The 22,082-nt window shown below is 38.2% G+C and overlaps 4 protein-coding genes across 4 annotated transcripts; 3 read left to right on the forward strand and 1 right to left on the reverse strand.

Annotated features, from left to right (window-relative positions):
• The first annotated feature begins 244 nt into the window (after positions 1-244).
• On the forward strand, positions 245-2,546 carry LOC137712372 (formin-like protein 4). The gene is made up of 2 exons (XM_068451461.1): positions 245-1,086; positions 1,220-2,546. Exons 1-2 carry the CDS (start codon positions 245-247, stop codon positions 2,544-2,546), a joined length of 2,169 nt encoding a protein of 722 aa, XP_068307562.1.
• Positions 2,547-5,349: 2,803 nt separating this feature from the next.
• LOC137712533 (protein EDS1L-like) lies at positions 5,350-8,487 on the forward strand. The gene is made up of 3 exons (XM_068451613.1): positions 5,350-5,751; positions 6,503-7,255; positions 7,380-8,487. Exons 1-3 carry the CDS (start codon positions 5,395-5,397, stop codon positions 8,103-8,105), a joined length of 1,836 nt encoding a protein of 611 aa, XP_068307714.1. The 5' UTR covers positions 5,350-5,394; the 3' UTR covers positions 8,106-8,487.
• A 1,266-nt stretch (positions 8,488-9,753) lies between these two features.
• LOC137713126 (protein EDS1L-like) lies at positions 9,754-12,724 on the forward strand. Its single transcript, XM_068452386.1, has 3 exons — positions 9,754-10,185; positions 11,073-11,825; positions 11,906-12,724. The coding sequence occupies exons 1-3, from the start codon at positions 9,817-9,819 to the stop codon at positions 12,632-12,634; spliced, it is 1,851 nt and encodes a 616-aa protein (XP_068308487.1). The 5' UTR covers positions 9,754-9,816; the 3' UTR covers positions 12,635-12,724.
• Positions 12,725-14,096: 1,372 nt separating this feature from the next.
• Positions 14,097-15,781, reverse strand: LOC137713127 (uncharacterized). Its single transcript, XM_068452387.1, has 3 exons — positions 15,567-15,781; positions 15,376-15,439; positions 14,097-15,241 (listed from the first exon to the last, which is right to left on the reverse strand). The coding sequence occupies exons 1-3, from the start codon at positions 15,645-15,647 to the stop codon at positions 14,361-14,363; spliced, it is 1,026 nt and encodes a 341-aa protein (XP_068308488.1). The 5' UTR covers positions 15,648-15,781; the 3' UTR covers positions 14,097-14,360.
• Between the last annotated feature and the right edge of the window lie 6,301 nt (positions 15,782-22,082).

A 22,082-nucleotide genomic window follows, 5' to 3' on the forward strand; every position in this document is an offset into this window, starting at 1 on the left:
AAGGTTATTCCAGTAATTTCATTAAAACAACATCAACAAGGCAAACAACTACCTTCATTGAAACTGTCAACAACCAGCACCGAAACAAATGAACTGAAGTTACTCATCATCCAAAAAAAACCCAACAAAAAAACCTGTTCTTTTGGTCCTCCTTTATCCAAAAGCACTAGTTATCCAACTGCTTTTCTAGGAAGTAGTTTTCCGGATTATTCTCTAGTGGTCTCTCAGGTGTGTAACCCTAGCAATGCCACAGTCCAAAGGAACAATACTTGCCGAGACTATTGCAGCAACAGCTGTAGCTACTCTAGTTATTGCCGGAATCTTGTTCTTCGTCTACAGACTCCTCGCTGCTCGCCGCAACACAAAAGGCAAGGAAAATGGGAGTTTTCGCCGCGAAGAAGTGGCGATGAATCGCGAGGAGTTGAGGCAATGTGGTGGGAATGTGAAGGGATTAATTGTTGACGAGAATGGTGTGGATGTTATATACTTGAGGAAATTAGAGGCTGGACATGCTCATACAAATTTTCCAAAGATTATGTTTAACCCTAGTTTTGAAGATGATGATGATGAAGAAGAAGAAAATAGGGTGGATTCTAAGCCGTCTGATTTAATCAATCATGATCAGTTGGTAAAAAAACCATTTTCTCTACATCCTCCAAGACCTCTACTTAGAAAAATTTCACCAGAAGTGTTGGAAAAGCATGCTCTAGAATCACTGCCTCGACAAACACCCCAACCGGCAAACGATAAATCTGCGCCGCCGCCGCCCCCACCACCACCTCCACCTCCACCTCCACCTCCTCCTCCTCCACCACCACCGCCTCCGCCACCGGTTATGGTAAAAAAGAATCCTCTACCACCTCCGCCGCTTCCTAAGGCAGGTGGTTTGGGTTTGTCACTAAAACCGCCGCCTGCACCTAGAGGCAGAGCAAGCTACAAGAGCAGGGCAGAGACCTCAACAGGGGAGGAGGGTTTAAAAGCAACCGGTGGCGGGCAAACGAAGCTGAAGCCGCTGCACTGGGATAAGGTTATGGCTGCCGCTGATCATTCAATGGTTTGGGATCAAATCAATGATGGATCATTCAGGTAATCAAGTCTCACTCTTATTACATTATACTTAAACCGAAAAACTGAAATGGTTATTAAACGAGCATATCATCTTACTTTTTGTTTCATGTCACATGATCATAACTTAGACAAGTTCGAATGTTTTATGCAGATTTGATGATGAGCTTATGGAAAATCTCTTTGGATATTCCAAAATTAAAAACCAATCCTCTGAGAGAAACAACCACATGCCTTCAGCTTCAAGCAAACCTAACTCTGCACCAACATCTCAAATTTTCATCCTAGATCCTAAAAAGTCTCAGAACACCGCAATCGTGCTAAGATCTCTCGCAATCTCTCAAAAAGAAATCGTTACTGCCCTGCTTGATGGACAAGGACTTGGTGCTGATACACTAGAAAAGCTCACCAAAATTTCTCCAACCAAAGAGGAAGAAGCAAAAATCCTCCAATTCAATGGAAACCCTAGTAAACTAGCACTTGGTGAATCTTTCCTCTACCACATTTTGAAGGCTGTTCCTTCGGCATTCACGCGTTTCAATGCGATGCTCTTCAGAGCAAACTATGATCTTGAAGTCCTTCACCTCAAGGAGTCCTTGCAAACACTTGAACTTGGGTGCAAGGAGCTAAGAACTCGCGGGCTCTTCCTAAAGCTTCTCGAGGCAATTCTCAAAGCTGGCAATAGAATGAATGCTGGAACTGCAAGAGGCAATGCACAAGGCTTCAACCTAAGTGCTCTTCTAAAGCTATCCGATATCAAAAGTACTGATGGAAAGACTACTCTACTTCACTTTGTGGTTGAACAAGTAGCTCAATCCGAGGGGAGATGTTTCGTGATAAATCAAAACCGCAACTTTGGAAGAAACACTAGTCAAAGAAGCCAAACTAGTACACTGAATTCGGATAATCTAACCACTGAAGAGCGAAGAAAAGAGTACTTAATCCAAGGATTGTCAAAGCTAGAAGGATTGAGCACTGAACTATCCAATGTGAAGAAAGCAGCAACCACAGAGTATGACAGCTTCATCCACATGTGCTCTGCTCTAAGCAACCGTGTCAGCGAAATCAAGAAGCTTTTGGCAAAGAGTGGCAATGCTGAGAGAGGAGGGTTTGCAAGAGAAATGAAGGGGTTTTTGGAGGAATGTGAGGCGGAGCTCACGGTGGTGAGAGAAGAGCAAACTAGGGTTATGGAGCTTGTGAGGAAAACAACCGAGTACTACCAAGCAGGAGCTTCGAGAGACAAAGGAGCTGCACCATTTCAGCTGTTTGTTATTGTGAAAGATTTTCTAGACATGGTTACTCTTGTTTGTGCAGAAATTTCAAGTAAACTACAGAATAAGAGTTCTACGAAAGTGGTAGGATCATCGTCACCGCCACTGTCACTTTCAAGCATAACATCAATGGGGTTGATGAACTTTCACTCACATTTTGTTTCAGATGTGTCATGGACATCTTCCAGTGAATCAGAAGATGAATTCTGAAGCTGATGTAATATAGTTTTGCTAGAATTATTAAATTTCTATGCATTTTTTACCTTTTCCTGCATTTTCTCAGCTAACCATGTTTAGGAGGGAGGGTAGTCAAATTATGATTTGAAAGAATCTTAAAAAACTTTGGTGTAGTCAGTTAAGATTTTAAAGTAATTTTTTATTTTTTATAATAAATGATGTTATATACCCTAAGAGGGGTGGGAAAGTGAGTTAAGTCTCATAATGAGTTTACAATAATGTGGTTCAAATTCACCTTTAGTGAGAATTGAACCTAAGACCTCTTACTTACAAGTGAAGAGGAATATCATTAAACCGTATTACTAAGTGGCTAAAAGATCATTTTAAAGAACTTTAAAATCATGGTGTAGTCAAAGTAGTATTTAACAGGATTTAAAAGAATGCATCCAAATATAAGTGTAGTCAATTAGGATTATAAAAATCCTTTTAAAGAGTCTATAAAAATTATAGGTATTCAAAATGTCTGAATTTCAATAAGTAGGAGATTTTGTAAAATTTAAGAGCGAATATTTTGCATAATAAAGACTTAAGGCCAGTTTGGGATTGCTGTGTTTTTTTAATAAATTGTTTTTGTTGTGCTTTAAGAATAATCAGCTGGAAAATAAAGCAATTGAGTGTTTGATAAACTATATTTCCAAAAGTGTTGTGAGTATGAAAAACTGTGTAAAAGCAGTGTTTAGAAGGATAAATGACGTCATTGTTTAAAATAAATGAGATTATTACTAGAATTGAAGATATTTTTAAAGTTCAACTCCGCTTTTTATTAAAGTAACTTTTAAAAGCAACTTACATACTGCTTTTAAAAGCTGCTATCTGGAGGTCATTACTTTTAAAATAAGCAATATATTGTATTTTTAACAAACACTTTGTTACTGTTTAACTTTAAGTGAAACAATTTTTGGTGAAAAAAAGCAATACCAAACTGGGCATAAAGAATCTCATCTCCACCCCTAGAATTTCTTTTCAAGCTTCTCTAGTTCTCTCTCACCACGCCCACCTCTCTACCATGTTCTCTGGGAAATCCAGTCATTGCTAAGCCATTGCTCTTCCTTCTCTCTCTCAACCTAAAATTACTTGCTAGAATCTACCATCTTTATCTACATGTCTCAAATATTTTGGATTTCAATAACGAAGGAAGTAAATTTGAATGAAAATGTTACAATTGATTTTGAGGTTCACAAAACATTACAAACGATATTATATACACACACAGTAAGGAAGGGCAAATCGAGCTCAGGACCAACTAACAAATCTGTTTATGAAAGACATAAAAATTCAGAAGCTTACATCCTCTCTCAACCCAATAATTTGTCCTAACCTCCAAATAAAGTAATTGGAGAAAGTCACAGCTCCACCAAGAATCTAATTGATAATATAAAGAGTAGCTCAATTATTTATAAGAACATGCAAGATCCCTCATTCCATTAGTTGGAGTTTATTGCCTTATATCAATTTACTGAAAGGCTCTTGAAATAATATTCTACTGTTGCTCTCCTTTGCGAGACATGAGTGCTTCTGCGTGCGTTGTGATGAGGGAGTTTTAATTCCAATCGTAGGATTCCATTAAAAAATGACATGATGTCATTGCGTGTGATTTTCAATTGTTTCAAATTTTAAGAAATTCATAAAAGAAATCTTACAAATTAATAATAGAAATTCATATAAATTCACGAAAATCCATATAGAGTTATAAAGTTTATTAAAATTCTTTGAAGTTTGTATTAAAAAAAAAAAAAAAAACTATTAAAATCTCTAAAATACGCATAAAAAAAGCCATTTACAAACTTCTAATAAAAAATTGTAATAGTTGGACGGTACAACGATAGTAAACTCCAATCGATACGTCGATTTCCCGATATATTTCCTAGTCACCTACCGACTATAAGAAAATTAAACCAGAAGTCTTCTGTCCTCTCTTGCTCAATTTCACAGAAATTTCACATCTGCAAGCAAAAAGTGACATTCCCCAAGAGTCAATAGTAACACAACCTTCGAGGAAAGTGGACGGCAAGGGCCTTGAAATCACAAAATAACTGCCTAAAGCCATGGCAATGATAGATTTTTAAATGTAAAGAATACGGAATGGTACAACATGTGTCATTATATAAATGATATAATATATGTATTAAAAAAGTCAATAACTTTAAAAATAGAATTTCCCAACACTTTTATAAAAACATGTGATGTACCACTCATGTTCCGGTCACAATGAAAAATTTCTCTATAGGATGATACTGGATAGATACGTACAAACAGAGCAAGTTAAAAAATATTTAATTAAAAAAGGCATTGGAGAGACTAAATTGACAAAATTATCCCCATATACATCGTTGTTTACTACATGTTTATTGACGTCTTAGTGACCATGAGCGAATACAACGGTCTCTTTCTCCCCCATTTATCTAGGTTTTAAATTGAACAAATCAAAAGACAAGGAAAAATTGGAGGAGCGCAAGAGAAGAAAACAAGGCAAAAGAAGGGAACATTCAAAGAAAATGGAAGGCAAGGACCTTGCAAGTTGCAATACAGCAACAAAAGTAAATAAAGCATTAATCTAATCTTTCCTGCAGAATCTTTCCAAGGAAGCCTAAACCAAATGATATAAAGTTACAAATAAAAAATAATCACATTCAGGACAGGTTCCTGGAAATTGTGCTTGACATATAGTACAAGTAGACATATTTAAACCTCAAAGTCTTGGTCAATCCTTCAAGGATAGTTATGTAATTTCGAATCCACCCCACCATCTTCAACGCTTCTCTTTAAAGCAAGCCCAAAGCAAAGAGCATCTGAAACCAGAAAAATACCAAAATTCGGAAAAATGGTTGTTCAAAGGCTTGGAGACATGTTGCAAATCAGTGAAGAGCTTATACTGGAAAGCTTGTCCTTGAATACTCAGAAATCACCAGGTGATCTGTTTCTTGTGAAGAAATCTGGATCATCAGATGTTGTTTTCAGCTTTCCTGCAGGATCTTCGTCTGTGGAGAGTTATTATTCTGGAGGAAGTGCTTTCGGAGAAGCAAAAGCCGATCTCCAACTCTTTCCTTCCTTGAGAAGTGTCGGGAACTATGACCCAGCTGGAAAGCCAGAAGAGAAAGACTTGGCAACTGCAACTATCAACCAAGCATTTCTTAACAAATTTAAACATGTGTTGGAGAATTCCCAGCTGAAAGCTAAGGTGTGTTGTTTGAATTTGATGTAATTTTGGACTTTCACATGAATTGCTATGGTGCTCTTGAATTTTGTTGGTGTGTTACAGAGTAGGCAATTCTAGTCTAATTGTGTGTGTTTGTCTAGACATGGAAAAAAAATAATGTACCACATAATGACCAAAAACACTTTTGGTAAAAATGTTTTTAAAAAAATGTAAGTAAATTCTAGAAAAACATTTAAAATGCTTCCTACAAAAAAGGCGATGCTTCTTGCAGAAACTATGTTTTGGAACCTAAAAATATTTCCTTTAAAAACGCTTTTAGTTATTTTAAAACCATATCCAAACAAGCTCGAAGATGAAAAATCAAGTGTTCGAGTCAAGTCTTGTTGGACAAGTGAGGTTCAGTGTTCATTTGCGAAACACAATAACGACGCGTTATCTTCATGTGATGTGCTTTCATATCTTTTTTTTTTTTTTTTTTTTGTTGGAAAATTATTGGATTTTTGTTATGTAATGTGTCCGGCATTAGTTTTTACGGTATTTTAAGGCGTGTTCTCGATGTTATACTTGATATTATTTCGTAGTATCTTTTATTTTTGTGTTCAATTGATGAAAAATTCAAATGAGTTTGAATTTATATATTTAGACAAGACAAATTAACGGGTTGGATTTAGGTTGAGCATATTACAGTGACGTTTGAGGCATATATGTATGATGTGTTGCAGGCCAAATCTTTTGTAATTCAAGTGTTCTCATCTACTCTTAATTTTGTCAGGTGCAAGAGGCTATCAATAAAGGGATGAGAATAATACTTACCGGCCACTCTATCGGCGGCGCAATTGCTGCGCTTGCCACAATCTGGCTCTTGGAAAATTTCCCGAACGAAAACAATGGATCATTCTTCTGTGTGACTTTCGGATCTCCCCTTATTGGTGACCACCTTATTTCTCATGCTCTTAGGAGGGAAAATTGGTCTCAATACTTCATAAATTTTGTCATGAGGTATGACATTGTCCCTCGAATTCTGCTTGCTCCCCTGTCATCCATTCGTCAAGAATTCGAGAAAATCATCCCCTTCTTCGATCCAAATTCCCCCAACTACGCGAGTCAATCGATTGGATCATCCTCGGAGGCCTTGCAATTGTTTGCAAATGTGATGAGCAATGCATCATCTGTTGCAAGCAGTGCCGCCTCTAAACTAATGGGGAGTCCAAATCTATTACTCGAAACTGTAGCGAATTTCCTTGAGCTAAGCCCTTACAAACCTTTCGGCACTTATATTTTCTGTACCGGGAATGGAAAGCTGGTTGTCTTGAAAAACCCTGAAGCTGTGTTGCAACTCTTGTTCTTTACTTGTCAATTAAGCAACGAAAGTGAATGGGAAACAATCGCCAATAAATGCTTGAACCAGCATTTGGGATACAAAGATGAACTTGAAGGCAGCTTGGAGATGCAGAGTGTTACTTGTGACGATAACTTAGAAACGGTTGCCTTAGCCTCAGATGGCATCTTTGATGACCTTGGCCTGGTAAGTACTCTTTCCCGATATCCATTTGTACTTGAAAATAAAAATGAAAGGGTTATCACACGGGCCCTATGTTTTATTGTTTGGGTCTTTAACATGCTCAGATATTTTTCTTGTAACATTGCAGAGTGCAAGAGCTAGACAATGCCTTCGTGCAGCGGGAGTATTCGAGAAGCAAAAACAAAGAAACAAGGGCAAATTTGATTTTAAAAAGGAAGAAATGAAGACAGAAATGAAAAAACTGCAAGATTACCGAGACTTGTACGAGCACAATGTGGGATACTACGACGCGTTCAAGCTTCAAAAGCACAAAACTGATTTCGAAGCAAATGTGACAAGGCTTGTGCTTGCAGCCATATGGGATGAGATTACTGAAATGCTGAAAAAATATGATCTTCCTGATGAATTTGAGGCTATACCAGAGTGGGTAAAGCTTGGAACTGAATTTCGCCACCTTGTCGAGCCTCTTGACATTGCTAACTTCTACAGACACGCAAAGGGCGAAGACACCGGAGTCTATATGAAGAGAGGCAGGCCAAAGCGTTACAAATACGCACAAAGATGGCTCGAGCACAAAGAAAAACTGGCAGCAGGTTCCCGGGGGGAGTCCTGCTTTTGGGCAGAGTTGGAGGAGTTGCACAAACTTTCTGGTGACCTCCCGGCAGTGAACAAGGAGAAAGAGAGGGTCATCAAACTTCAGAGACAAATAGGACAATGGATTCAGGACGGGGTTCTCCGCGAGGATGTGTTGAAGTCATCAACCTTCCAGGAATGGTGGAGCAGACTCCCCGATGACCTCAAAACAAACCCGATTTTGGGACTCATGAATGGTTCAGGAAATATGCTAGTGTAGTAGTACGAAGTGATAATAAGAGGACGGATGAGGGCGTAACCGAGTTGGCTAAGGCAATGTGCCTACCTTCCGCACTGCACCCAAGTTCAAATCCGCTCCCCATAATTTGGTGTGTGTTTGTACTATTTGTGTTTTGCTTTGGTGTAGTTTTCATTTGTAATCGTCCAACCATTACAGTTCTCATTGTTGTAGTCCACTATGCACAAAGTTCGAACCCACTCCCATAATTTGGTGTTTGTTGTATCTGTGTTTTGTTTTGGTGTAGTTTTCATTTGTGTCCAACCATTACAGTTCTCATTGTGATAGTTTCGGTTCCAGATATGCAATGAATGTTACATTACAAGTAACATTGATAATTTTTTTATGGCAACCAGAAGGGTCGCAGAATCACACTTGTTGAGTTTGTATGGGTCGGTATATGTGTAGAAATTTTTCAGTGTGCCAGGAATACGGTCTAATATATCAAGTATTATAATACAATCGATTGGAATTTTTTCTTTTCAAATTTCCAACTAACTGTATTATTACACTTGATGTAACGAACCGTGTTTTCAGCACATTAAAAATCTCTATGTGGATACGGATGGACGTAATTATACACTTAAAAAGTACCACAATAATCTACGAGTTTAAGTAGAAATCAGATTACTTAACTACAATGCATTTTCCACAAATTAAATCGGAAACAACTTTTAAATTAAAAATAGAACGGAAAGAACACTAAACCAACACTAAAAACAAAAACAGCGACTTACTACAGATTCCTTGTAGCTCAATTTCACAGTAAATTTCCAAATCGACAGAGCAAACATAATTTCCTGCAAATAAAGAAAGAATGAAATTACAACAAAGTGGAAGGCCAAGACCTATCGTTCCTAGAAGTTGTGGTTGACTCACAGGTGAAGTACAGCAAGTCAAGCGCCGTCAACCACGTCAAGCAATAATTGTTTACAGGCAATAGAAACTTGGATTGCAATATCTCGTCCACGTTATTCATAAAATACTGTTTGAACTCTTACTAAAAATACAAAGACTAAATTTTAGCAATAATTTTTCAATTTTAATCAAATTAAAGTAATAGTCCGTTAAATAAAAATTCATTACCATTAGTCTATCAACTGATCAAAATGTGTAGTTAATAAAATACTGTTTGAACTCTTACTAAAAATACAAAGACTAAATTTTAGCAATAATTTTTCAATTTTAATCAAATTAAAGTAATAGTCCGTTAAATAAAAATTCATTACCATTAGTCTATCAACTGATCAAAATGTGTAGTTATAGTTTTTTTCGTCAACTTCATTAGAATTTTATCAAAATAAGTTATGTTGGAATGATCATTGCTACAATTGAAGTTCCTTAACTCATTAAAACGTGTAGCTATGATCCTTTTCGTCAACTTCGTCAGAATTTTGTCAAAATGAGTTATGTTGGAATAATCATTGCCACAATTGAGTTTAAATTGAGGGATCATTACTTCAATTGAATTAAAATTAAGAGACCATTGTTACAATTTACTCAAAACACAAAATTAGAGTATTTATTGTATACGCCTGTTAGACCAAGTCTTTGGTCAATGCTTCAATGGTATCCTTTTAATTTCCTCATCCATCCCACCATCTCCGAGCCGCAAGACCCAAATCAAAACCCAAATCAAATCATCAAAAAACCAGAACAAAGAAAAAACACCAAAATACCATAATTCAGAAAAATGGGTAGTGAAAGGCTTGGAGAGATGTTGAATATAAGTGAGGACCTTATCAAGAAAAGCTGTTATCTTTCCTTCCAGGCACACAAATTCCCAGATGATCCGTTTCGTGTCGAAAAATTTTCTGCAGGATCATCAGATGTTGTTTTCAGCTTCCCAGGATCTTGGTCTGTGGAGAGTTGGGCTTCTGGAGAAAGTGCTTTTGGGGACAAAAAGATCCAACTTTCACTCTTTCCTTCCATGAAATGCATAGGTTATTATGATGAAGCTGCAGGACCTGATGAGCACCAAGATTTTGCAATTGCAAGTTTCAACCAAGCCTTTCTGCAAAAGTTTGAACATTTATTGCAGAATTCCCAGCTTAAAAATAAGGTATTTGTTATTTTTATTCATTTGCTATAGACTATAGTTGAGGGCGAGCGCAACAGAAATGTTGCTTCTTTGTTATTGAAAAATCACATGTAATCGAAAACAGTATTTTTGCAAAGCAAAAGTAATGTTGCATGCTATAAACGTTCTCCCAACCTTCGTAAAGTGGGAAAACATGTTGGCTTGATCGTCATTTATATTCATTTTCTATAGTTGCTAATTGTAGATTTTGCCACATACATAATATCTATGAGAACTTTAACGAAAAGTTTCTAGTATCGTTCATTTTAACGAAAAACCACATTTTTATATTAAACACAATATACAAATGAGTGTATTCACGATGAAAATAATATATAAGTGCTAAAACTAATGCGGATTTTTCATCTATAAGGACTTAATAGCGTTATGCCTTAAAGAAAAACACTTCAAATCCAATATTTTAGAAAATTAGCTTTCCGACTTTATATGAGGAGGGCACCAAAGCATTTATGCAATTAAGAATCAGCTAGAACAAAACAAGTGAATGGTAGAGGGATTTTTCCTCTCGATGAACCATTTAAGTGTATAAAATGTACAGTTTTCAAGCTTTTTTCGTAGTTTACTAACCTAATAACACTGAGACGTTTTATAATAGGAGTGTGCTATTCACACATCATTTTTACTTCTCACACACCTCTTGTAGATTTCTGTCCTTTGATCATTTTCAATTCATCCGATCTGACGGTTGAAAATTAGAAGGGTATGTAAGAAGTAAAAAGAAGTGTAGATATCACAGCCCGTATAATAAAATCCTACACCTGTTGGCTATGCTTTAGTAGGCCCATATATAATGTGTTGCAGGATGTTAATTAGTAATTCAGATGGTCTTTCATTCCTAATTCTCTCAGGTGCAAGAGGCTATCAATGAAAGGAAGAGAATAGTATTTACCGGCCACTCAACCGGCGGAGCAACTGCTGTGCTGACCACAATCTGGTGCTTGGAAAATTATCCCAAACAAAGCAATGGAACATTTTTCTGTGTGACATTCGGATCTCCCCTTATTGGTAACCATATTATTTCCCATGCCCTCAGGAGAGAAAATTGGTCTCAATACTTAATACATTTTGTCAAGAGATATGACATTGTCCCTAGAATTTTGCTTGCTCCGCTCTCGTCGATTCAACATGATTTCGAGAGGATCCTCCCCTTCTTCGATCCAAATTCCCCCGCTCACGCGAGTGAATCGATTGGATCATCCATGGAGGCCTTCCATTTGTTTACAAATGTGATGAGAAATGCAGCATCTCTTACAACTCATGCTGCCTCCAAACTACAGGGGAGTACCAACCTATTACTGGAAACTGTAAAAAAGTTCGTCGAGCTAAGCCCGTACAAACCCTTCGGAACTTACATTTTTTGCACCGGGAACGGGAAATTGGTTCTTATGAAAAACCCTGAAGCTGTGCTGCAAGTCTTGTTCTACTCGTGTCAATGGAGCAGCGAAACTGAATGGGCAACGATCGTGCTTAAATGCATAAACGAGCATTTGGCCTACGAGAATGAGCTTGAAGGCAGCTTGGACATGCAGAGTGTGACTTGTGATGATAACCTAGAAACGCTCCCCTTAGCCTCAGATGGTTTCTTTGATGACCTTGGCTTGGTAAGTACTCTTTTCGTTTCAATGATACTATATTTGCTTCTTTTCAAAATAATACATTCTAACGATGTCTAAAATCGCAGAGCGAAAAGGCTAGATTATGCCTTCGCGCAGCGGGAGAATTCGAGAAGCAAAAACGAAGAAACCAGGAAAAGGTAAGTTCAAAAATGGTGATGATCTGGAAACATTTGAATGTAATCGAGGAGTACCGAGCCTCATGCGAGCACACTGTCGGATATTACGACGCCTTCAAAATTCATAAAGACAAGACAGATTTCAAGGCTAATTTGAGCAGGATTGAGCTAACAGGTATATGGGATGAGATCGTTGAGATGCTCAAAAGATACGACCTTCCCGATGAACTCGAGGCTACGAAGGAGTGGATAAATCTAGGAACCAGGTTTCGCCGCATTGTCGAGCCTCTCGATGTTGCCAACTACTACAGGCACTCCAAGGACGAAGACACAGGACCTTATATGAAGAAAGGCAGGCCAAAGCGATACAAATGCACGCAAAGATGGCTCGAGCACGAACAGAAACTGCAAACTGGTTCATGCGGGGAGTCCTGCTTCTGGGCAGATGTGGAGGAGTTGCACAAGCTGTCGGGAAACTTCGCGGCGGTGTATGGGGAAAGGGAGAGGGTTTTGAGAGTTCAGGAGCAAGTAGGAAAATGGATTCAGGACGGGCTGATCGGTACGGATGTGTTGCTGAAGTCGTCCACCTTCGACAAGTGGTGGAGCAGGCTCCCCACTGACCTCAAAACAGCAACGATTTCGAGACTCATGTATGGTTTAGGAAATGTGCAAGCGTAGCAGTAGGGACCGATAATAACATGTTTGCCTGTTCCTGTAAGCCTTGCAGAATAACAGCAAAATCATTGTATTTACCAGTTACAACCTGAATTTTTTGTGGATTTGTTCGTTTTCAAGGTCAAATTCGCTATCTCCGACGTACGCGAGATCAAATTAAAAAGAACTAATCATAGAAAAACATAATTCGAATGAGTTTGCTACAAATCACTTTCAGATAATACATTAAATGCTCCGAACACATAACATGTCTAAGACAACCAGAAGGGTCACAAAATAACATTAGTTTGCTGGACTGTCGGGACCATTTGTAAATGGCTTCCCCACTGTACATGCACAAGAGAGATGAGATTAGTTCGCCACGACGCGTTTTCAACATAACAGTAAATATGAATATGATTTCGAAAATGTAACAGTAAATATCAAGACATGAATAGTTTCATTATGCGTAGAACGCAAAATTTGATGTATCAAAGTTCAAACCATTCATATATGAAAGATGCTAGTGAAACATTTGAGGCTGCTTGAGAAAGAACACAGACTCCATGCATACAGATTACAGACAAGTGAAACCGTGATAAAACACGAAAAGCCATGACTTCCAAGTGACCGGAGTCATTATCTCCGGGTTCTTGAGGGATAAAAAGATAACCCTCTTTATGTTTTTGTCGAAAGGGATAAAAGATAACTAGAACTAAATCTAAAGCATCATAAGTACTGTATAATACCTTCGTGCCTTAAAAGACAACCAACTTATCAAGCTAAACAGAAATGAAGCAAATTTCATAAAGAGGAAAGCAGCAATGTGATCAAAAGCTGCATAGCTCATTAGAATCCATACATAAAAGTTGAATAGGTGTATAGCCCTCGACAGGGGAAAATGCCCTCGACGATGGTACCAACACTATCCTAAGCAAGAGAAGCTCCTAGGTTCCCTCTTAACATTGTACCCTATTCTCTCACATGAAACATGTAACCAGCACAAATAACTGTAGATTAAGGTTTGCCAATATCCATGTTAATCTTAAACGACTGACGCCCACGTACAGAATCTTACCCAGATGAAGTTCCACATGAAATTTGTACACACCATAATCTTAGAAGACTAATATCCCCTACATTAATGATATAAACAGGTGGGTGTATAACATTGTTCTCAGAAGTTAAAACAAAGATATTAATGGACCACAAAGAAGATCCAAAATTTCTACATTACCATGATTTAACAGCTGAGATTAATGAAACAGACCTCATGTTTGAATCCAAATCCAGCCATAGAGACGTACAACTAAACTATAGAGTTTAAACCATTAGGAACAACTCATCCAGGATCAGGAAGGATGCCTTCTACATCATCAATTAGCAATGTCAATAAACCAAAATCAAACCATGACAATCAATGGGACAATTAAATATATAAGGAGGAAATCTAGGCAAAAATAAAACTAAAAGAAGTAGCATACCAGAGTATAATGGTATCATGTATTGAATTTCTATACCACCTTATCTATTCACATAAGACACTGAGTCACTGAGTTCTCTACATCAGCAAATGCACCATACAGATAAGAACCAACTCAAAATAGAAGCAGGTCAATTCCGGGCGCTCAAAACCCTATACCCACATCTAACTAGCGAAATCAAATACTAAGACTGTAGAACACGCAAAACACATGAAACAAAAAACCAGAGACCAGCATACATATCTCAGGAAAAGCAGAAGCTCTCCTTAGGACCTTGTGATCATGCTACAAGAACGAGGCAGCCGAAATGTGAGACTTCCTCCATGCACACTTGTCTCTGCCTCAACAGGCTCATGCTCGTATGGCTTCCTGCAGCCGGGACAGCGACCATCCTCCTCCATAATCCTATTGTGGCAGAAAAGGCAGAGCCGGAATCCGCACAAGCAAGGCAAAAAGCTCGTGTCTGTGAAATCCAAATCTTCATAGCATATAGGACATGAGGAAGGCACAACACCGTTATAGGCCCAAGGAACACCACCACAACTGTAATGTTTCCGGTTTGAATTCGGCAAGCTAAGCTGCTTAGCCAAATTGGGCAGACTCTGAGGCCGAAATGCATCGTCAGGCCTCCAAGCATGGCCATTCCCTGAAGCTTTAGGGATAACTGTGCTGTATGGAGGGTTTGAATTCTCGACCCGATCAGACCCAATAGTCGTTTCCTGAGGAAAAACCGTTTGGGCAATTGGTTCATGCTCTGGGGGCGATTCTGGACATGGACTTTTTGGTTTCTCATCCGCAGCTAAGGCGTCAGCCACCGCTTCCCAATCGTCCAAGCATCCATCATCGCCACCACCTTCCTCATCCTCTGTGATATTTCCAGAGCAACAGCCACCGCTGCTACTACTGCTGCTGCTAGTAAAGGTAGTCTCGGAATAGTTGCTACCCAAGACACTACTTGTCAAACTGTTCGGACTGTTCGACTCCATATCGCTGTCATGGTGGTGGTGGTGATGGTGGATGGATCCATCAATCTGTCCACCTCTGGGCCTCATCTCCAGATTACCAAATGAGCCGTTGTTATTCCGCTCTTTGCCTGCTTTAACGACGATGTTCTGTTCCTCCTTGCAATCCTTGTTCTTCATAGCCCCTAATTGCCACCAAATCCAATCAAATGCCAAAAACAATAACTTTCCATAGAAAACCCACAAATCTCCGAAATTTAACGACATCTCCAATTGCAAATGAAAATTAAACTTAGAAATTGTAAGATCGCATGCATACCTTGAGAAAGCCATTGCTCCCGACGAACATCGAGCTTGCACTGCTTCAATTTGGCAGACCTGGCCTGAAAAACCCCCAAATAAATCAATCAAATCGAAAAGGATCAATCAAAAAACAAGCTTTCGCGTCTAGAATCTCAAGAAATCGGAAGAAAAAAGAAAGAAAGGAAAAACTGAAATTTGAAATCTCACCCTCTTCTTCTTCCCCAAATCCCTGCCGCCGTTGTTTGGGACTGCATGGTCGGAGGCTCTGGCGATCGAATCGGAAACCATTGTTCTTTCTCGACGGATGGATTCAAAATTCCAAAGATTTGCAGAAAAACCCTAAAATTTGGTAAAAATCTTTGAGAGATTAAGAGAGAGAAAACCGAAATGGATAACGGCAATTCGTAAACTCCTCTGCTCCGCTCGCCCCTTTCTGTGCTTCTGGAAAACGGAAAGGCGAGTTATTATATAGCAGTTTATTTACGTAAATACCCCTTTACTTTTTGTATTTTTCGGGCTTATCCCCCGTGAGGTTCAACGACTTTCTGCTCTCTTTGAGGGGATACCTTATGTGAGTAAAGGGTATATTTGTAAAGTGCCTTTTAACTAAAAAAGGAGCACGATTCGGGTCACCAAGATTTTAATTTCAGTACGTCAATTGTTTTTTTACAGCAAGTTTTAACGAAAAACTCATGGTACAATTTATTTTAACAAAAAATTATATTTTTACACTAAAAAGACAATCTTGTACTATTCACTTTACCATTTATTTTGTCCTTATCATTAAAATTTAAAATTTTCAAACCCTTTTCATTAGTTTTTCCTTTTTTATTTCGGCTCGATGGTTAGACTTCCGTTTGTTAATTCACTAGGATATTTCTAATAAATAATTTTACTTTGCTAAATTCAAATTGAGATACATGTAATTATCCACCGTATTTAAAGTATCGATATAAGTAAAAATCTTGATATATAAATTTGTGAAAATATTAACGTATGCAAATTTGTGAAAATGTTAATGTATAGTACATATCCATATTGACATCAATTGATTTCGATGGAAACTATAGAAATTTGCAATAAGTTGGTATATCAACTAATTCAGATTCAATCAATTTAGAGAAAATTTTGTCAAATTTTTTTTTTAAGTTCGGAATCAGTTTCGTTCTTTATTTGAGTTCAACGATTAGTTTTTTTTTTTTTTTTAATTTAGTTTTAAAAAAATATATTCACGTGAGTCGATATTAACACATGACGTCCATTCATTATCCACATGGCACGCCACGTCATCAGTTAACAAAAGTTCTGACTGACAACTTAACAGATGTATGAAAATATTCCAAAATTATGACTTTAGGTACCAAACTATGACAAAATAAACTTGATGTATAAAATATTGAAAACCAAAAAACTTCAGAATAATAAATTGAAATTAACCTTTTATAAACCCTATATTTGTAATACGCATAAGCTGTATAATTAAATTGAGAACAATTTTGTCTATTATTCTCATTTTTCGTCATAAGAAAATTAACGACATTATTCATATGCAAATCAACTCGACAACTATCTTTTACACAATTTGACTGCATCTTTGGAATACACCATATCGAGTATTTCAGATACCCAACTTCCTAACAAAAAGAAGTAATTCTACACTCGTTTTCTCCTTCTCAACTTCTCTTTCGTTTTAGTTGTATTTTCGTGATAAGACTTACCATTTGCTTAATGAGTTGCAATGGAACTCGTTTTCTCCTTTTGCATTTTCCTCTCATTTTAGTCACATTACCGTTTACTTAATAGGCTGCAATGTAGGCTAGATTGAACCCATTGGGCCAACTTGAAGTGCAAAAATTAGGCTCAAAATAATAAAAAAAAGGTTAAGGTGATTTAAAAAAAAAACCGGTATGAGAAAAAGCTAGAAGAGTTTTTGGTGTTTGGTAAACACCCCAAACCAGCTTTTTTTCAAAGTTTCAGATGAAAACAAAAAAAAAAGCTAAAAAGTGGAAGCTGCAAAAAGCAGCTTCAAAAAGTGGCTTATTTTCAAAGTTTCTCCTGATTCCTCACACTTTCAGGAGGAAGAACAACGTTGCCATGTACCCCCAGCTCCAATTCGTTGATCAAGAATTGCAAATTGACGGCCTAATCGTCCATTTCTTCATCGCTGCCTTTCTCCTCCCTTTCATTGCTTTCTCCGTCGCCATCTCTGCCTCTAGCCCTGTCATCATAAATGGTGAATTTCTCAGCCTTGAACGTGAGGCTGAAGCGCACAATTTCAATTGGGGCCGAAGAGGGAGCGAGCGTCGTCGTCGTCATCGCCGGAGAAGAAATCGTCGTCTAAGGTTCTGACGCGGGTAAGGTGAAGAAATGGGCGGTGTCGGCAACGGAGAGAGATCGGAGAAGGGGACTCGGCTGGAGATCTAGGAGAGTGATGGTTGGTATTACTGGTGCCTGCGAGGTCGAGGCAGGAGATGAAGGATTTGAGAGAAGGGTCAGGGTTGACTAAGGAGGTGAGGAGGTGGGTCTCATTTTCAACGACCATGCGGAATGAGAAGATGAGGGAAAGGAAGACGAAGGTGAAGAGGTTGCCAGCGAACGACGTCGTGGATTGTCATAGCACATCTAGTATTATACATTTTTGGTCATTTTACACAGTTACAACTGTTTTACATAAAAATTTACCAAACACTATCATACTGTTTTTTTTCTTTCGAAAAGTACTTTTACAAAAAAGTTTACGAAACACTCTGCTACTTTATTTCACAACCGCTTATTCTCACAGCACAACTGAATCGACTTTTTTTCCAGCCCTTACCATTTGCTTAATGAGCTGCAATGTAACTCGTTTTCTCCTTTTACATTTTCCTCTCATTTTAGTCGCATTACTGTTTACTCAATGGGCTGCAGTGTAGGCTAGATTGAACCTATTGGGCCTACTTGAAGTGCAAAAATTAGGCTCAAAATAATTATAAAAAAAAGGGGGGTGAAATCAGACGAAAAGCTTTGTATGGAAATTAACCTCAATGCACGACGTTGTTATAACTTATAAAATATGGTGACATCAAATTAATCAAATACTTAGTGAAACTCAACTCTTTATTTAATATTTATCATCAAAATATAATATTTCTTTTTGAGTGAGACCAAATTTCTACTTTCTTCTAAATATTTGATTGGATTGGAACAGAACTATAATTAACATAAAGCCAATTATCAAATATATATTATATATACTACAACTCTTCTTCCATCACAAAAGACATGCATTGCTTATTTAATTAAAAAAAATTAACTTATTAGGGTATAAATAAATATTATGTAGTTGGTATGGAATACTACGTGTTTCATACTATAAATTAGTTTATTGTTCTTTCGATGGCAGCCAATATAACGTACAATGTGAACTGTACTACTATGCCCAGTGGATTTGATGACGCATAAAGAGCAATTTCACCCGTAAAAAGCCCCATGGGCTATAGGTAATTCAATCTCGCAGTGAACAGTAACTGCTTTAGTGAATAATAATTGTCCAAGTGCATATCCACTTCTAAATTGAATATAATAGACTATCCCCGAGGATTTGAAAGGGGTGGAAGTGCTCTAAGGGCATACTCACAACCTCGATTTGGAAGGACTTAACGTTGCGCCTAACTGTTAGATGTCACCGATATGAATTTAAGTAGGAATTTACAGATCATGCACCAACAAGGATTGCTAGCAGCAGGACTCAAATTTTGGTGGGATGACACACAAGCAGGGAGCTTTCCAACTGAGCCAACCCTTAGTTTACTTATACTAGTAGGAGAATTTTTCTCGTCAAATAATATAGCGTATCATGTAATATAATCGTTGCTATTAAAAGTTGATCATGATTCAGAATTTCAGATATACGAATTAAAATATGTGTCCTAAAATTCATTGGCAGATGTACATAAACGGTGCATGTTTTTAGTTCTTTGATGTCCTGATTGAACTTGGTTGCCATGAGGCAAGATACTTGACAAAATACTTAATAAAACTGGAAATAATCAACACAGTGTCGTACCAATTATACACAAGATCAACACTTCATATTGAGAAATTAGGATAACATTGTTGAAGTTGAATTATACGTGATGATTAAGAAGATGATTGATCAAAATTGTAGAGTGAACCTACCTTAAAAGTTTGTAACCTACGGGATCCCATCCCTATCCGTCATATATGCAGTGAAGACGTCGAACAAGACATTTAATATTGATGTCGATCAAAATATTTAAGATTTTAAAAAATACATTGCATAATAAAATAAGAATAATTTTACACTTAACATCTATTTGTTTAATCTTTAATAGAGATAAGACTCGTAAACACATAAAAATCTCATTTTTACTAATGAGACGATATAAATAATTGGTAAAAATAATATTTTTGATAAATAGCCGGCATTGAGTTGAGAGAGTCTTTTGACCAGTGGTAGTAGGCATAATTTTCCCCAATTCCAGGATGTTCGAGCTTTTGCTAGCTTGTTGCGTATTACAACGTGAATCAAAATTTCATATTTAAGGAAGGAAAAAAATATATTAAAAATGGCTTAAAAATTTTAAGTTTTAACGAAAATGATAAAATAAAGGGTAAAGTGAATAGTACCATGATTGATTTTTTTAGTGTAAAAATATGATTTTTCGTTAATGTAAACAGTATCGGAAACTTCTCGTTAAAGTTCAAAAAAAAAAAAAAAAAAAAAAGGGAAGGGACATAGTAGCACTTTTGGAAGGAAAGAGATCCTCTCCGAATCTCTTCCACCAAATTTCACGAATTAAGTGATTTAGACCCTTGAAATTTGATTTAACGGCTAAAATTATTATAATTTTTAAAAAGGGCATCTGTTTCTAACCGTTAGATCAAATTTTAAGAATCCGGATCACTTAATCTGTGAACTTTGATGGAAGAGATTCGGAGATGATCTCTTTCTCTTTTGGAATAATCAATCACAAAAACAAATTTACAAATTGTTTTAAGTAATGGCTCAAAAAGTGTAAATATTGAAATAAAAGAAATACGAAGGAGTTTTTTAAAGTGAGTTCCTTCCCGTTAAGTTTTCCGACAGAATATCTGTTAATTAATGACGTGGCGCTTACCTGGACAATAACTTGGCGCCACGTGACCCACTTAAATCCTAAAAAATTATAAACTTCAAAAAAAAAAAAAAAAAAAAAACTTTTCTGGGCATCTTGCCTCCCTTCCCGATCCTTCTCCCTCCCTTCTCTTCCCTGCACCCACCTCCCCGCACACTAACCCATCTACCCCGCTCCCTCCCTTCCATCTTTTGCACCTACCAAGTACCCACCCCCAACCTCTGTACGGTACCCACCTCCACCCTAGCTATCAGTCCCCAAAACTTTTTTTTTTTTTGGGGGCCGCTGCTCACCCCCACGACCCCCTCCCTCCCTTCTCTCCTTTCTCTCCTCTGCACACACCTCGTGGACCCAGAGATCCGGGTCGTCGGAGACAGAGTCGGCGCTGCTGACACTGCTGGTCCGCTCCTCCGTCGACTCTTCTTCTTGTGATGAATATCGCAGAGGGTGCGTCTGGTGGATTTGAGCCTGGTGAAGAGCGAAAGTGAACAGAGCTCCGGCGGCGTACCGCTGCGTCGTCGTCAGATACGACGGCGTGGCCATGAGCGATGCCCCCATGGGTGAGATGATTGGATTGCTAGAGTTTGGGGGTGGAGCAGCGGATTCTAGCAAGGGAGAGGGGCGGTTGTTAACCTGAGCAAGGGGGGAGGGCGGATGCGCTGGAGGCGAGAGCTGATCTGGGGCTTGGGCTAGTGGACGGGCGGCGGGGCATGTGGCGCCAAGTCATTGTCTACGTAGGCGCCTCATCAGGGTTTAGGGTTTAGGGTTTAGGGAAGGCTCATGTAGTCTCTTTCCTTTTCACACACTTTTCATCCTCACAAACACACTACGATAGTTGCTGTTTCTTTGAGATTGGTTTGGTGTCATTCTGGATCTACATGGATTCGTGGTACAGGAAAAGCTTGTTGATGCAGTTTAGTCGAGATTGGCATTGCCTGGGTCTTCTTTGAGCTACAAAATTAAGACTTGAGGTATGACTATAGGATGAAAAAAAACTTCATGTAACAAATGTAAAAAATCATTAAATTTCAGAATAGTAAACTGAGATTAACCCTAAATATTTTGTCACATTCATTCAGTTTAACATTAACTTATACTGTAATATCATAAACTAAACTATTGTATAAAAAATAAGAGGTAGCAGAGAGCTCGTATAAACTCTCATTTTGAAAGTCATGGACATGCATACCACCCACAACACCAATCCCATCGTCGCCCTTCACCATTTCAACGTTCTCATACCACCCACAACCCCGATATCGCAACCCATGGCCACCATCGGCCACCACCACATCTCTCCGGTTCTCTTTGCCACCCAAAAAGTACCCAGCCACCGAATCCCACGGAAAACCCAGATCTGTCCTTTTCTCTCTCTTTCTTTCTTTCTTCTGATTTGGTTTTGAGAAAATGGGTTTGGGGTGCGGGGTTTGCTGGGCAAGGTTTCTGGGGGTGGTGACTGGGGAAGGAGGGGAGATGGTAGCGGTGAGCGAGCGAACGGGCTTGAGGGGTTGATGAGAGTGGGGTTTTTAATAATTAATAATAGGGTTCGGCTGCCGGCGGTGAGGGGAGCGAGGAAAGGCCGCCGTCGGCCGGTATTGGGTGGTTA

This window comes from Pyrus communis, chromosome 13 (genome assembly GCF_963583255.1).
Source record: "Pyrus communis chromosome 13, drPyrComm1.1, whole genome shotgun sequence".
In the NCBI taxonomy this organism is placed as follows: domain Eukaryota; kingdom Viridiplantae; phylum Streptophyta; class Magnoliopsida; order Rosales; family Rosaceae; genus Pyrus; species Pyrus communis.

Coding starts and splice junctions, on each gene's coding strand:
- LOC137712372 (XM_068451461.1), top strand. CDS start 245: ATGCCACAGTCCAAAGGAACAATACTTGCCGAGACTATTGCAGCAACA. Junction 1,087..1,219: donor ATCAATGATGGATCATTCAG/GTAATCAAGTCT, acceptor TGTTTTATGCAG/ATTTGATGATGAGCTTATGG.
- LOC137712533 (XM_068451613.1), top strand. CDS start 5,395: ATGGTTGTTCAAAGGCTTGGAGACATGTTGCAAATCAGTGAAGAGCTT. Junction 5,752..6,502: donor ATTCCCAGCTGAAAGCTAAG/GTGTGTTGTTTG, acceptor TAATTTTGTCAG/GTGCAAGAGGCTATCAATAA. Junction 7,256..7,379: donor TCTTTGATGACCTTGGCCTG/GTAAGTACTCTT, acceptor GTAACATTGCAG/AGTGCAAGAGCTAGACAATG.
- LOC137713126 (XM_068452386.1), top strand. CDS start 9,817: ATGGGTAGTGAAAGGCTTGGAGAGATGTTGAATATAAGTGAGGACCTT. Junction 10,186..11,072: donor ATTCCCAGCTTAAAAATAAG/GTATTTGTTATT, acceptor TAATTCTCTCAG/GTGCAAGAGGCTATCAATGA. Junction 11,826..11,905: donor TCTTTGATGACCTTGGCTTG/GTAAGTACTCTT, acceptor CTAAAATCGCAG/AGCGAAAAGGCTAGATTATG.
- LOC137713127 (XM_068452387.1), bottom strand. CDS start 15,647: ATGGTTTCCGATTCGATCGCCAGAGCCTCCGACCATGCAGTCCCAAAC. Junction 15,440..15,566: donor ATTTGGGGAAGAAGAAGAGG/GTGAGATTTCAA, acceptor GGGGTTTTTCAG/GCCAGGTCTGCCAAATTGAA. Junction 15,242..15,375: donor GGAGCAATGGCTTTCTCAAG/GTATGCATGCGA, acceptor GGTGGCAATTAG/GGGCTATGAAGAACAAGGAT.